General features: G+C 42.5%; 1 protein-coding gene across 2 annotated transcripts in view; it reads right to left on the bottom strand.

Annotated features, from left to right (window-relative positions):
• The window catches only part of FOXK1 (forkhead box K1), a 46597-nt gene that overhangs the window by 8908 nt on the left and 21233 nt on the right, over positions 1–16456 (bottom strand). For both annotated transcript variants that reach the window (XM_042437415.1, XM_042437416.1), the window contains exon 2: positions 8856–9053. In XM_042437415.1, the coding sequence (XP_042293349.1) occupies positions 8856–9053 (198 nt within the window). The remainder of the gene's footprint in view (positions 1–8855; positions 9054–16456) is intronic.

Genomic DNA, 16456 nt, shown 5'->3' with positions numbered 1-16456 from the left:
AAGTGGTGACTTTACGGTTGCGGCGAGAGACATAAAACCAGATGAATGAGGACTGAAACATTGGATATTGACTGAAAAACATAAAACTGGGGAAATAGATATCAAATGGAGTGCAATAACCTGAATTGCATTTGTGTATGTTGGGTGCCTTGAAGTTGCTTCCTACTTCTGGAGACCGGCCTAAGGCAACTCTATCATGGGGTTTTCCAAAATGTGATGTAGTAGTTTGAATGTTGGGCCAAAGCTCTAGGAGACCATCAGTCGAATCTGCACTGAATCATGGAAACCCACCGGGTGACCATAGGAAAATCATATTCATACAGCCTCAGAGGAAGGCAAGGACAAACACGTCCTGAATACTTGGCAAGAAAATCTGAGGATAGGGTTTCCATAAGTCAGAGTCAACCTGAAAGCACATAACAACAATTCATTTGTTTAGTTAATATCCCACCTCTATGGTAAGCCTCCTCTAAACAAATCTTGTCAAGAAAACCCCGTAAGATCAGAAATGACTTCAACAACCAAACTTTAGATCTCTGCTTGTAGGGATGGTTTCATAGGCCCTGCTTTTCACAGTTATTATTTCCATTTTCCAGGTATAAAACTGATGCAAAAATGTCAACAGCCACAACCCAACATGGATGCAGAATTCTTAAGTGTACAGAAACCAACAAAGACACAACACTCTTCATAGGATGTGTGGCCAATGGCTTGTCCAAAGCAGGCATGCGAGCCTGGATACATGAGATCAAAATGCAACACAACAGCCACAGAACTGTAGGGTCTCATAGAAGCCATTCGCCATACTAAATAAATTAAAAAAGCAGCAGAGATAATCCAAGCAATTCCAGTCTCATGCTCCTTTCACAAAAAACATGCTGTTTCCAATTAGGGCAGCATTGAATTTAGACATGCATTATGAAAAACAGAATACATCTAATCAAGATTGCAAACAAGAGTTGCACAACCCATTTGAAAAAGCATAAAGCATGCTCGTCTTTTGAAGTTAACGCAATGCAATTATATCAGAAGCATATTTCCTGGACAAGGGAAACCCAGCAGACAGAATTCATTATTTGTGTTGTTTGCTGGATCTGAAATAGAAGCTTGAATGTATTCAAACCCACCTTCTTCCTTTCATACTCTAGATCTGTGCCACTCACTTCCTTCTACAGTGGGGCTCTACTGAGTTTTGTTTTCCTGTTTCTCATGTGCCAGCAAAGCAGTTGTTTGCTATGGTCCACACAGGGAACCTCCAGATGTTCAGCACAGCTGCTGCTACAATGCTGACAAACCCCCTTTGTGGATTCCAGGCTATGATCATTGCTGTTATTTGCACTTCAGAGTCGATAATTTCTGCAGGTAAAATGTTGAAAGACACACAGAATCCAAGCTTACAGGTTATCACTGAATTGATTTTTATGATAAAGGCACATGTGTTTGTGGCATATTAAGATACAGTGGTACCTCGGGATACGAAATACCCAGGTTACGAAATTTTCGGGATACGAAAAAATCCCATAGGAAATCATTGTTCCGGGTTACGAATGTTTTTTCGGGATACGAAGAAAATTTTTGGTGCTTTTTTCGGCTTTTTCGCACGAAACGCGGCTTTTCCCCATTAGCGCCTATGGCAATTCGGCTTACGAAGGCTTTTCGGGTTACGAAAGCGGCCGCGGAACGAATTAATTTCGTAACCCGAGGCACCACTGTATTTTGTAGCCTTTCATGCACACCTAGTTTGACGGCAGCCACCATCTGATACTCTGTGTATGCATGCCAGCTTGCAGGCTGACTCCTACAAATTCATGTAGGACAGTATGTATAATAGGAATGAGTAATGAATGCATCTTGTTCAATCTGTGAGCCATATCAAGAGATTTAATCACATGACAAGTTACATTAAGGCTGACTCTTGAACTCATGGTCAGAGCACTGAGACCCCTTCCTATATCTTGTGAACTGCCATGGACTTATGGCGTCCCTATGAATGAGAGACCTCCAAGTCATCATATCCTATCAATCAATCAATCAATCAATATTATTATTATTATTATTATTATTTATATTCTATGACTATTATTATTATTAATAATATTCTATGACTATCTTAACAGCAGTTTATGGATAATGGAAATAACCTGATCTGTCCTATTCTGCAGGTGGTCTACGTGAAATCCATATCTGTTTTCTTCTTCTGCCTTTCCTTTCTCTCTATGTGCAAAAACAAAGAAGGACAAAGACAGGTAATCAACAGAAAATTTTGGGAGATGGAGTAACAAGGAGGAGGAAGAGTCTGGAGATAAATGCAAGGGACCCTCTTTTTGATGAATTGAAAATTAATCTGAAAACCATTCAGAATAAAGGCTTAGTGTGTATCTACCTTCTAATGAAAACTACATCTATGAATATGTATTAAGGCTATATTTAAAAAATAATGTACTTCTACTAAAAGAGGATGATTAAATAGGATCTTCCCCACTAGTGATTTAAACTATGATTGATCATTACAACCAAGTCCTTCAGAGAAGCAATTTCAATCATGACTTAAATCAATCTGATGTAGACCAAATCAGCCCAGTGTGTCCGGATAAACTGTGGAGCTATGGGTTATTTATCCCCTCCTATTGCACTCAGAAGTGATTAGACAGCATGCTCCTCATGAACAAGAGACCCGGATACCAGAGTGAAGTGCACAAATGGATTTCCTGCATGGCAGGCGGTTGGACTGGATGGCCCTTGCAGTCTCTTCCAACTCTATGATTCTATGAATGGGGGAAAGCCATGCGACTTTTGCTCCTGTTTGTGAGAACAAATAAACTAGGATAAGACAGTTGAGTGTGACATTGAACTCAGGGCTATGGCTTATTATGCCCAAGCAAGCCAACTTTAAATCAGGGTTTCCTGTTGGCTTATGAATCCTGGGTTGTTTGGTTGTAATAACTCATAGATTCAGATGCCATGCTAATTTATCTCCGTCTGCTTTTTTGGTCCACTCCTAGAAAGGAAGGTCATAGAGACAGTGTGGTGTAGTGGTTTGAGTGTTGGAACGAAACTCTGAAGACCAGTGTTCGATTCCCAACTTTGCCATGAAACCCATTTGGTGACCTTGGGCAAGTCACACTCTCTCAGACTCAGGGGAAGGCAATGGCAAACCTCTGAGCAAATCTTGCCAAGAAAACCCCATCTAGGATTGCCATAAGTCAGAAACGGCTTGAAGGCACACAACAATAACTTAGAAAGGAAAATGAAAGCAGGGTGAACAGAGCATGCATCATTATGCATCTCATTCTCAATGTAGTTTAATAAGTCAGGATTCCTGGCTCCTTCAGTATATAAAGATTGGCTGGTTGTTCCCTACTTTCAACTGATAAAGGAGCCCACGACCTTCACTGAAAATGGAGACACTTCCAAATTTACAGATAGACTAGAATTCATACAGATCCTCCCCTACTGCATTTCAAGACACTTTGCAGACAAAATGATTTCCAAATCAGATTGGGCTCCCTTACCCTTTTCTAACATTTTGCCTGATGATAAAATCTGAATGTCTTGAAAGCATGTATGTGTCCTTTAGTTGGCTAGATAACGGTAACAGCTAATATAATATGCATTTTACCATTTTTATAAAGGCCAGCCTAACTTATTGTTATGTATGAACATAGCCAGTCTGGGAAATGCATACATACAAACACAAACAGAAATACACACACACATACCTCTCTTTAACATAATGCAACCAAAAGGACAGAATGAACAAACAAGCAGAAATAAGCTAACTGTGTAAATACGACATTATCAACAACAAACAGAAATAGCTGGGTTTAGCTTTTCAAAGACAACATAACCACAATAACGATAATACGTATTAGCATTTAATCAAAATTCTTGACTAAATTGCTTGGAGAACGGCGGCTCTGGAGTGGTACAGAAATGTAAATGAATTAACTAGTCAGAGATTGTGGAGGAAAACTAGAAAGGATAAAAGAAAAAGGCTCAGGCGGTGTTTGGATACAGCAGTGTGCCCATTTTGTTAATAGGGAAAATCCCCTATAGTGTAGACAGAAAGGAAGGGAAGGCTGAGGTTAAGACGCTCATTATTAAAAGGATATCAATTCTGATTAAAAAGCAAGGTTTGAATGCCCTACGTCAAAGAAGACACCATCATTTACAAATTCTGCTGCGGCAGCAAGCGGTATTTCGCAGCAGGCAGTATGGCACTTAGCCTAACCACACTTGCTTCTCAACAAACTAGGAGGTCATTTAATGCCAGAAAGATAGATAGATAGATAGTTAGATAGATAGACAGACAGACAGACAGGCCTGTTACAGACTGCCAAAATAAAGCTGCTTCGGGTCTCTTTGGAGGTATGCTGTTTAAATGATGCGTGCATCCTAAGAATCCGGAAGCTGCACCAAAGCTGCACTTCAGTGCTTAAGAACGGAGTGTGGCTTTGGTGCGACCTCCGGACTCTTAGGACCCATGCATCATTTAAATAGCATACCTCCAAAAAGACCCAAAGCAGCTTTATTTTGGTAGTCTGTAACAGGCCATAGATAGATAGAAAGAAATTGAGGGCTGAGAAGGAGAAAGAATGTCTGTTTGTCCTCCAGCCTACCTGGCAGTTGATCAAGGAATGTTTTAGCCTTTCCATCTAATATTCACTGATCAGAACTAGGTGGTCTCTTCTATATAAAAAACAAAATACATTCTTTATCTCGTGGTTATCAACTGGCAAATACACTGAAAGCAGAAAGAAAGAAAGAAAGAAAGAAAGAAAGAAAAAACAACCCTGCCTTCACCCCAGAATCTGAGGTACATATAGCCTTTTATTTTTGTTGCTGTCCCATGCAACAAAGCAGCCCAGACAACTATGGAGATGGTGTGGAATTCTTTCCATAGAAAAGAGTATATTATCTCTGCAAATAACTATAAAAAGGGAAAGAGGTTGTTTCAAAAGTTGCCCATCAAATGGTCACATCTGAACAGCAGGCTGCCTGGGCACAAGGATACCCAGATCATCGTCTTCACCGCTAGGGTGAGATGCACTGTGCTCCTCTTTGCAAAGACTGCATCTATAAATATAAGTAAGCTTATGCCCACTTTGGGCAAATGTGTGCCTTCATCTGATGAAGCATCTCCTCCTTTCTAGACACAGGTAAGCAACCAGCTCCGTCCTGAATCTTCCACCTTCCAGCTTCAGTGGAGGCCCTAGGTGTGCATGCTACCAGAAGAAGAGAAAATGCCTGACACCCATCAGACCAGTTTCTGCAAAACCTTGGCTTTGGAGAAAAAAAACTTTGGCAATTTTCACAAAACATGATCTCATAGACAGGATGTTTCTACTGGCTCCGTATCCATGGCCAAATCCCATCTTTCCCTACGTTGTATAAGAAGGCAAACCAGTCCCCCCCCCCCCCCGTGTTATAAAAAGGATTCATTTTAAAATCTAAACCCAGAAGGACACAACACGGGCAAGTGTTTACATTCCAACGTTTCACCAAGTCGAACACAAGTGGAGTATTTTCCCCCCTCTTGGCTTAAAATCCTGCCGAAAACAGCAACAGAAGGATGTTAAGGGGAAAAAAAGAATCATTTTTAGAAGCTATGCTAAGCAAAAGATAGGGAGAGGAAAAAAGGGAGGAGGAAAGGAGAAGGAAGAAAAAGAAGGCTAATAACTCCTAAAAGCAACCATGTTTCTGTACACTTCGCATGGTGGAACTGCTGAAGTGGGCAGGTTTGGTTTGGTTAAAGCTCAACTCTTTTCTAGGTAGTGAACTTTTCATGCAACTTGACAGAAGTGGGGGGGGGGGATAGAGATTATAAGAAAGGAAACCAGAACCGGGTTCCAGGGCGCAGGGAGAATCTGGCAGGAAAACAAGTGAGAAAGTAAACAGAGAGAGGCAGGCGGGGAGGAATAAGGGGGAGTCATCAGGGCTGGGAGTGTTTGTTTTGAGCCGCCTGCGTGTGTTCCTGTTTGAGCAGCAAAGTCTGGCCTGGCCCAATGCAAGAAAAGCTGGGAAGTCCCAGCTAAGGGGAGGGCCAGGCTCGGATTTCCAGAAAGGAAAACTAATTTGGGATCTCGAAAAGCTCCAGCCAGTTTTCCCAGCAGCCAATGAGGGGACGGCGAGGCAAAGGCACACCAAATTAGGCAAGTGAATGCTACCAAAGGGAGGAAAGGGAGAACACAAACAGACACATACATACACACACACACACACACACTGAAAGGCTGAGCTAATGAGAACTGCTTCCCAACACACCAAGGCGGGAATGGGAGAGAAGGGCTACAAGCTCTCCGCCACTCCGCCTCCTTATGTGCACTAGTTGACATTCCTCTAAGAAGGGAAGACGATGCGGAGCAACCAGTTGCTCTAGCAAAAAATCATTCCCCAAAAGCAATATTTCGGGAAGTATCGGTTTATCCATGAAACAAGGCAGGCCAGTGTTCTTCGCCCTGATGGATTGGACCAAAGGTGCCATCTGATCCAGGCTACTGTTTCCGGCAACGCTCAGTCAAAAGCAGGACATGAAGGCAATGACTCTACTTGCCCTGCTTGCACACCTTCCAACGGTCCCAATTTGGCCGGGACAGTTCTGATCAATCCCCTGTCATCCCACTTTTCCAACTGCTTTTATAATGTCCCGGTTTTTCTCTACTCCTCCCACTTTCTTCTTTTGTGCCCAGCTTACTTCAATTCCTGCAAAGTGAGTTCAAAACAAGTCTGCACTTGATTAAGTCAAAAGGAGGGAGAGGAAACGAGAGGGCAGAATCTTCTTGTACACTCAGGCAAAATCACACTCTTCTGTTCTTTCCCATTAATAACCTTTTGCCATTTTGACCACATCTGTCCTGGTTTTCATCTGCAATGTGGTTGTAACCAGCATCTCCCATGAGGAAAGAGGCTTCATTCAGTGAGCATCGCTTGTACTGAACTGATTACTCCTCATGAATTTGTCTCATGCACAACCTCTAAAGCTAGTGCGCATGGTCTATTCTGTAAGTTAATTACAGAGCTTTTACTTTTTAAAAGAAATCATATCTCCCAGAAATCTGAATGCCCTTTGGCTCGGTTAGCTGGGGGATTCTGAGGGTTGTAGTCTAAACCCTGAACCACTTCAAGCTCTGTACTCAAAGAAATAGGAGCAACACATCAGCCCCAGAAACCCAGTTTTCCCCCCTCTAGAACTCCTATCTTCCTCTAGCCTTTCTTTATCCTCTCAGAAGTCCTTAAGGCTAGGCTTCCTATGCTTTCTGATGTGGAGGACTGGCACTGGAAACTGATGTGCTTTCCTTTCTCCCTGGAAAGTCACACTGGACAGGCAGCCAAGGGCTCATGGACTGGCACTGGTCCACAGGCTGCCATTTTGAGTGGCACTGCTGTAAGTAAGTCTGGCTGAGAAGGAGCGAGCCACCCAGTGTGCTTCATGGCTCAAAGGAGCTTCTAGAGTACTTCACTTAAAAAGAAAGCCACATAAATAATACATTATTCTAATACTTCAAAATCAACTGATCTCATCCGCTTGGCTTCCTGCGCACAGAAAGCAGGGCTGAAAGTTACCTCAAATGGGGCAAACCAGAAAAAGGGATGTTTATAAACCTAGCGGGTCCTCCCCTGAAACAAGGAACAGAGAATGCAAAGGCTGGGCAAAACATGAAAACCACAAAGGAGGTATTTCAAGAAACCCGGTTAGATTTTGCTGTTGCTAAGCCTCGGCGGATGTCGAAGCATCACAGCAGCGCCTTGTAAAACATTCTTCTGCAAAATCGGGCAGGAGAAGGCAGGACTGCCATCTCTCACTTTCTCTTCACAACAAAGCAGCTTTCAAAGGTGTGTGTGGGCTGGTGGCAGCGGTGGTGGGGAGAGTCTAGTTTCAGTGATGGACACAGATCAACATCAAAAATGCAGGGCATTTGTTGGGTTGCTTGCCACCTTGCTGCCTGCAAAAGCAACTATGGGAACCTATCCCTTCTGCTTCTGCTAAAAAGAGACTGAATATAGAGCAAGCTCATTTTTCTCTCTCTTTATTTTAACTAAACACAAATATTCACCCTGCCTGCAGCTCACAACCAGCAGCAGAAAAACATCTAGAGGCGCGGTACATTAGGTGTGACAATCTGTCTACCTCATTTATTTATTAATTATTTGATACACATGCGTCTTCCAGTCTGGGACCTAAAAGGCTAAAACAAGACAAAAAGCTAAAAGCCTGATGATAAAGTTATTGTATTAAAGCATTAATTTTAAAATGTGTAAAATCATTTAAAAGCATAACAATACAGTTAAAAATACAGATCAAACACTCCATAAAAAGGACTCCCTGCAACCAGTTAATAATTAAATGTCTGAATAAAAAAGACCGTGGAAGAGCCAACCTAGTCTCACATGGGAGGGAATTCCAGTGTCTCAGAGCAGCCACCTAGACGGTTCTCTTCTGGCTGCATCCACACTGCAGAAATAATCCAGTTTGACACTACTTTAACTGCCATGGCCCAATGTTATCGAAATCTGAGAATTGTAGTTTGATGTGTCACCAGAGCTCTCTGACAGAGAAAGCTAAATGTCTCACAAAACTAGGTCCCAGAGTACCATAGCATTGAGCCATGGCAGTTAAAGTGGTGTTGCTGCTGCATAAGGCTCACAAACTCAAAGTTTGTTTGATCATCATGGTTCCTGCAACAAACCGTGGTTAACACAAATCCTGGCTTATTGCCGACATGCAAATGCACCCACTGAGTGACTGGTGGAAATCTGCTATGCATTTGCATAGCGTTTTGGGGGTGGGAGAGAGACCTGAAGTAGACACAGTGGCATTATTGATAAGCTGTGAGGGCAACATGCAGTTTCCTTACCTGATAGTGCCAGTGGGAGATGGCAGGGGGCTGACCAGGTTCCGGAGATCCGGCTCCGGAATATGGATCTTAAGAGGTGAGATCTGAGGGTAGAGTGGCCGAAGCGGAGGAGACGAGGCTTCCTCTTTCACCTCCTCTTTATGGAAAAGCGACGTGAACTGGATCTTGATATTTGTGCTGGGGAATCGGAAAGTACATCTGAGGAAAGAAAAGAAAGAGAAGAATTTGGTGGTCTGCATGGCAAAACCCCTCTGAAAAAACATGACATGAAAACCCCATGAGTCGCCGAAAGTCAAAAATGAGCTGCCATTTCATTCAAGATGAACCTGAAGAAATCAATTTCATAGCATTCTTAGGCATTTTCCCAGAAAGATGGCCAGAAGAAAATAATCAAAGAAAGTTTTCAACCTCCACCGTGTACCACAAGAGCTATACATCACTACTCTATCAAATCCAGATGTCCCACAAAATGCACCTTTACCACCAAAACAAAACTTCCCTGTTGTTTTGTTCAAGGAAATGCCTAGGCCTGCTCCATTACATTTGACATTTTCACCATCAGCAGTTATGTCTGGCTCTAACTGGACGCGCAGACATCAAACATGTTATAAGTATGGACAGTTATGATGGACGTTATAGCATACAAGTCAATTTTCTGCTGGCACATTCCTCTTTCCAGGACTGCAGGGTCTTGGCAGGGTTACTGTTACCGTACTACATCTCCCCAATGGCAAGCTCTTAAAAAAAGAACGTAGAGATTGCAATTCCAATTCTGAAAAATCCTGTGGGAGAAAACATGACAGGGGAGTAATTTCCTCCATATAGAAATGCCAAGAGCTGAGCAGCAGATTTGCACACAGTCTTAGCCCCCCAGCAACCCTCAAACCTAGAGAACTTGCACTCCCCTCTTCCACCTGGAGATGACCCAAGAAAACAGGAGGCATGTCCAGGCCCTGAGATCTAGTAAGTCTTCTCTGACTCCATCTTGGTTTACATGTGCTAGTGGCACCCACATTACCATGCAGAAATGCACACTGACAGCTTGCATGCTCATCGTTCCTTGTCGTTTCCACAATTAGGAAGACACTTTTGCAATCTTACGTATAAAATAAAGAAAGGTAGAACAGCATTGAGGAGCCATCGTGGTGCAACAGTTTGAATGTGGGACTAAGACACTGGAGGCAAGGATTTGAATCCAAGCTTGGCCACGAAAACCCACTGGGGCATATCACTCTCTCTCAACCTCAGAGGATGGCAATGGCAAACCTTCTCTGAACAAATCTTGCCAAGAAAACCCCATGATAGCTTCGCCTCAGGGTCGCCATAAGTCGGAAATGACTTTGAAGGCACACAACAACAACTACAGAACAGCACTGGGGGAAAAAATCTTAGTTCTTACAATGGAAAAAGACACTGTATCCCAAACAAAAGAAGCAAAAGAGAATTGCAAATATGGCTTTCTTTGTAAATCTCCTTCATGAAGCATACAGAATTCAACAACTGCGGCTAGGAATGCATACAATATACAAAAAGAGGGAAAAGCTGTAAAGAAGGAAGCAGCAGTATTTCAAAGCCGAGGATCAGAAGTCATAGAAGAAAGTGCTATTTTTTAAATTGACTACCCTAGGAAAGAAAAAAAAGCTGAAAGAAAACTGGATGGGAAAATGCATGTTGGCCTCTCTTTCCTTTTTTCTTTTGAAGGTGCACCTTTTTACAGTTCGCTGGGCACTAGGAACTGTAAACATGCCTGTATAAATAGGAAGGCTTCCATAAATCACTGTGGAACTGTAAATTCTACAGACATCTTGCGTTACCCAATCCGTGAAAATATTTGCAGTGTAAGAGCTTGTTTACACTCCCAAGGATCTAGAGGTCTATTTCAGAGATGGCAGTCTCAGCCACGGTATCAAAAGAGAGTAATGCTTCCTATCCACATCATAGAATCATAGAGTTGGAAGAGACCTCAAGGGCCATCCAGTCCAACCCCCTGCCATGCAGGAAATCCAAATCAAAGCATCCCCGAGTTGTGAGGTGTTGCAAAGACCTACCTCTCTGGGCACCATTTCTGGACATTCACCCTCGGCTATTCCAGTTTATTTAACTCACCCACTTGGTATGTGTATAGTCGACTCTTCACACCCAAAATCATTGGATTGGTCTATTTGCAGTTTTACCACATTCAGAGGGGTACTTCATCCCTAACACCAGCGAACGTGGAAGGACCAGGTATAAAAGAAATCTCCAGCAAATCTGTTCACATCCGTCTTATTGCCAGATTAACCACAGGCCACAACAGAATATGGAATACAATATAAAAAAATTATACTGGTCAATAAAACAGCAGCATCCGTTACAGACATTATGAATCGACCCAATGAATTTTCATTACAGTAGGTGTGATGGCAGGTGGCAAAACCACAGCACCAGTTGCTCCCTTAAACAACAAAAGTTAAACAACTTAACAATACAGGTTAACAAGAAGTCTAATTTGAGAAGCTGATGGAGAGCTTTGCCTATCAGAATCGGGGTGAGCAAAATGCAAGTTTGAGATCTATGAAAATATTCTTCTGTCCCCCTGATGCTGAAATGCATGAAACCCCCATAATTTCAGGGACAAAAACTTGCCCCTAAAGCTGCTGTTGTTGCCTATGCCGGCATTAGAAGTAAAGAAATAAATCTGTTTCGGAGAAATGTATGCAGAGGATGTAAAAACGAAAGTGTACAAGATCCAGCGGCTTTGCTGAGGATTTGAATTTTCACTGCCAAATGTTTGAGGGCTCTTAGTTGAAGGAACTGGGCTTGGAGGTATTTGGGGATGCTTTTTTCCTGTTAGAGACGAGGGTAAACATATTCAGTGCTGCAGCATTTGAACACACGCTTCTCTCTACAAAGGAAACTATGTGCAAAGGGATCTTGTAGCAACGTTGAGACTAACTGTGCGAAAGAAGTTGCCGTTTAAACATCTGTAGACTTGGTCCTACTTCCTCAGGTGCACAATAACTGGCATGAATGTTCCTTGTGCAAACCTGGGGTTTGGAATTTGGAGAGGCCTAGAGCTCTCTCTATTGGAGAAATGTAAATGCTTCATACAACTACAAATCCCAGGATGCAACCGTGACAGATAAAAGAGGGACCGTGGTGCTTTAATTGTGTAGTGTGTGGTGTGAAAGGGTCCTTAAAAGGAGCAAAACAACATGTGGCCTTGGTAAGGGCACATGATAACATCCAAGCACATTCAACAGCACAAAGGCTGGTTTTGTCTCATCAGAGCCAGAAGGAAAAAAAGAAACAAAACCAAAAGAGAAACACACACACACACACACACAAAGTGAAGTGCAAAATTGTTTGCTTCCTGCATTCCAGTTACAACATTTTGTCCAATATGGCAAAAATATGTTTGCTCCTGGCCTGAATTTCAGCATGGAAAGGATTCTGGTTGAATGGGTTATTTCAGCCAAACCCCAAACAGCCTGAAATAGCAAAAAAGCCCTTTCTCTGTTTTAAAGAAAGCTTTTTGCAGCCTGACACTACAACAGTGTTAGAAAGCAAACAACTATAAGCAACACAGTCCAAGTATCTAACTGAATAGCGCTACTGCTTCTTGGATAGGGCCTGAAACGCATAGCTCACTAACACACAATGCCACTACATTAAATTATTTGAGACCTTCCTCAAATTTTTACTTTTTGGACCATAAAACAATTTCTTGACAACTCTTTAGATCAGTCCTAAATGTATGGATCTGTATTTTTTTTTCCTATGAGAGCCAGTGTGGCGTAGTGGTTTGAGTGTTGGAATATGACTCTGGAGACCAGGGTTTGAATCTCGGTTTGGACATGTAAGCCTACTGAGTGACCTTGGGTAAGTCACACTCTCTCAGCCTCAGAGGATGGCAATGGTGAAACCTCTCTGACGAAACCTTGCTAAGAAAACTCCACTGTAAGTTTGCCTTTGGGTCGCTATAAGTCAGAAACTGAGCACACATGAACAGTAAAACAGAGAGAAAAGGGGGGAAACACACCATTCTGTTCTGGCCGAAAGCATTCGTTCCCTTGATGTGACACTCCTTGCCCCATTATTAAGAGTCCCCATAATGTGACCTCAAGCATTTCTCATGAAATCTCTCCTTTTCAGCTAGTCTAGTGATGCAGCTGTTCCTGCAGTACCTGATAGCTGTCTGCATTCCTTTGCTATTAGGTAAAGAAAGAAAACCGAACGGGTAAGAGGGGGTTGGGAAGCCCTGCAATTTCATATTCGGCTCTGGGAATGCTTCCAGCCTCCTCCCCAAACCCCAAACACAGACGCACACACCCCTCTCCTTCCCAGATATTGGAAATGTAGAACTGCGTGAAGAAAGGCATTCTGAATTAAGAGGCTTTCTGATGAAGGGGAAGGGTCAGAAAGTGGCCATACAACCTAAATGAAAAAATTAAATGGTTTGTTTAGATCAGGGGTGTACAAAGTGTTGCCCATGGGCTGCATGTGTCCCCCTGGACCTTTCTTGTAGGTCTCAGAGGTAAATAAATACGTTTGCAAAACCTCTGAAAGCAGCATGTTACCCACTTCTTGCCCCAGAACAGAGCTCCCACTCTTCTATTTGCCTTGCAAAACTTATTTTGAGATAGGATTCAAAGATATAGCCATGTTAGTCTGTAGCATAATATGTAGAGAGGTCTTGTAGTACCTCTGAGACTAACTGAAGAAAGAAGATGGCAGCCTGAGCTTTTGTAGACTTAAGTCTACATCCTCAGATAGATTTGGTCCTAATGTATCTGAGGAAGTAAAGCCTAGGAAATCTCACACTGCCAACTTCTTTCTTCAATTAGGCTCAAAGGTGCTACAATATCTCTCTACATACTTATTTTGAGATGTGATATTTGAGTGCCTAATTTTGTAAGTATAGGCTTACAAAAGCAGGTTTTAGTGAGTACTTAAGAAAACAACAACATGCCACTTTTACGTTACAGGTATATTTTTCAGATAACTAGAACTGCTCTCTTTCGAAAGCAAGGCTGGGTTTGTTACTATGGAATACTTGAATAGCCTTTGGAGGCAGTTTACAAAGATTTGTACACCAGCTGGGACACAAAGTCAGATGAAGTTGAGGACCCCTGACCTAAATCAAGCAAAGGGCTGACATATTGAAGGTTATGAAGAGGTTTTTTAAATGGCCACAAGCTAGTTCAAACTGAATCAGCATCATTTCCAATGTGAACTTGTACTGTATTCCACGGATGTATGCCTCCATCTCTGCTGCCTGATTCTCCCCTCAACTGCAAACAGTGGAGAATGAGCCTTTAAAAGTATGTTCTGCATTCCATCGGCATTTCCAAATTTCCTTGTCCCCTTGGAAATCCTGGCATAGCAACCTGCCAATAAGAGTTTGCAAGGAATATTAGTGCAATGGCATGCATCTCAAAGTGGAAGATGATGATCCTAATAGGTTACAAGCATATTCTCAGCTCCCAGATAAGCTCCCAACATCTGTGCTTCTGAAAGATGGAGTACCATGAATTAGTTTCATTTAAATGCACTTTACTGTTACCTCTCACCACAGTGGACCCATACATGCAAGTGTACAAGCAACAGAAGGTCACACTCTCTCAATATATACACACAACCCAGCAGATCACATAGTACACACACACACACACACACACACACACACACACACACATTATTGTGTGCTGCTAAGGTGTCTTCAATAAGGCTGTGCAGGCATTTAAACAAAGCAAGCGTGCCTTTAGAATATATCCTCAAAAGGATATATAGGCCCAAACAAAAGGACAGAGTACCACAACCCGATTCTCCAGTTGCATATGACCTGTGGTCAGAGCGAGGAAACCTTACATTTCTGGGCTGCACGTCTCAGATCCCACATCCAGCAAGGCAACGTGTCACTCATATTTCCAGGCTCTGCATGTGATCCAGCTTCAAAGAAAGGGAGTGTTAAGACTTTCTCCTTCCATGTGTCCATTCCAGTTTCTATGCTCCACCAAGGCCACCCTATGAAGGATGTTCTTGTTGTTAACTACCCTCAAGTTGAACTCAGCTCATGGCATCTCTGTGGATGAGACATCTCCAAGACTCCCTGTCCTCAACTGCCCTGTTCAAGCCCTGTGGGTCTAACCATCTGGTGTGCAGTCTTCCTCTCTTTCTACTATCCTCTACTTTACCCAGCATCATTGTCTTTTCTAATGATTCATGCCTTCTCAAAGCAAAACAGCCTCAATTTAGTCACCTTGGCTTCCAGGGAGACTTTCGGCTTGATCTGTTCTAGGACCCAATTGTTTGTCTTCTTGGCTTTTCACAGTATCTTCAGCACTCTTCTCCAGCACCATATCTCAAATGAGTTGATCTTCTTTCTATTAGCTTCCTTCACTGTCCAGTACTCACATCTGTGCATGCCGGTGGAGAATACAACGCTTGGACAATCCTCACTTTAATGTTCAGAGTTATATCTTTACATTGGAGGATCTTGTCCAAATCTTTCACAGCTGACCTTTCCAATCCTAGTCTTCTGATTGCTTGACTGCCAGCTCCACCCTGATCAATATTTGATCCATATTATGGGAACTCTTTGACTATTTCAATCTAAATTCCAATATGAAGGGGACCATTTATTTATACACTGGGTTTAGGCAGCGAGAATACAAAGAGAATCTGCCTATTTTCTATTGTGGGGCCACCTCCTATTGTAGATCCCAAGTCCAAGTCCTATCTGAGTCCCAGGTAAGGTTAGGAAATGATGGGGACATTTTAGTTTATTTTGCAATTTCTTATTCTGCTCTGCTTGCAGCTCTTTCCTTCTCCTTCTGTTTACCCACCCCATATACACATGTCATTACCTATTTCGATGATCTGCTCAAAACCCAGAATGGCCTCTTTCCCCATACAAGTGAACTCTAATTTCTTCAGACATTAGCCACGGGAGAAAAGAGGCAGTAATTTAAGATCAAGCAGAACAGGGAAGGCATGAACTTCAAAGAGGTTAATCAATAAATGAATTAGAAGCCTTAAGTTGAGCTAATGGCACGTTTGTTTCTCCCATTGTGGCAGTTTTGGTTCTGGTGTGTAATTGTAGCAGAGAATGCAAGGGAAAACATTACACTACTAAGTAGAACATCTTTATTGAATTTAATTTGTCTCAGAGGGGAAAAGTGGCTCCTACACTGAGATTTTGATAACAGGACACATTTGATTCATCCGGTGGGTTCCCAAATTTTGATCCTCTAGGTGTTTTGGGCTTCAGCTCCCCAAAGCCCTAACCTTCTTAAATAACAGGAATTTTGGGAGCTGAAGTCCAAAACATCTGGAAGGACAAAGTTTGGGATCCACTGGATGAGTTGTTTAAGAGGCAAAACATCAACAGGGTATTCTTAAAAGCAGCGATCCTCTTCATAACAAAACTTTCAGACCCATAGGTCCATGCAACTCAGCTCTGCCTATGTTCACCAGGAATAGGTCAACTAAAATTTAACCAAATTTACTACTCGGGGGTAGGGCAGGAGAGGCAAAATTGACAAATGTGGCCATGCCTAGCACTGACTTGCAATAAATCCTCCAGGGTTTCGGACCCGGTCCTTCCCGGTCCTACCTAC

This window comes from Sceloporus undulatus, chromosome 8, assembly GCF_019175285.1.
Source record: "Sceloporus undulatus isolate JIND9_A2432 ecotype Alabama chromosome 8, SceUnd_v1.1, whole genome shotgun sequence".
NCBI lineage: Eukaryota > Metazoa > Chordata > Lepidosauria > Squamata > Phrynosomatidae > Sceloporus > Sceloporus undulatus.
Note: the sequence above shows the minus strand (reverse complement) of the source record. Positions and strands in the feature narration are given on the sequence as shown.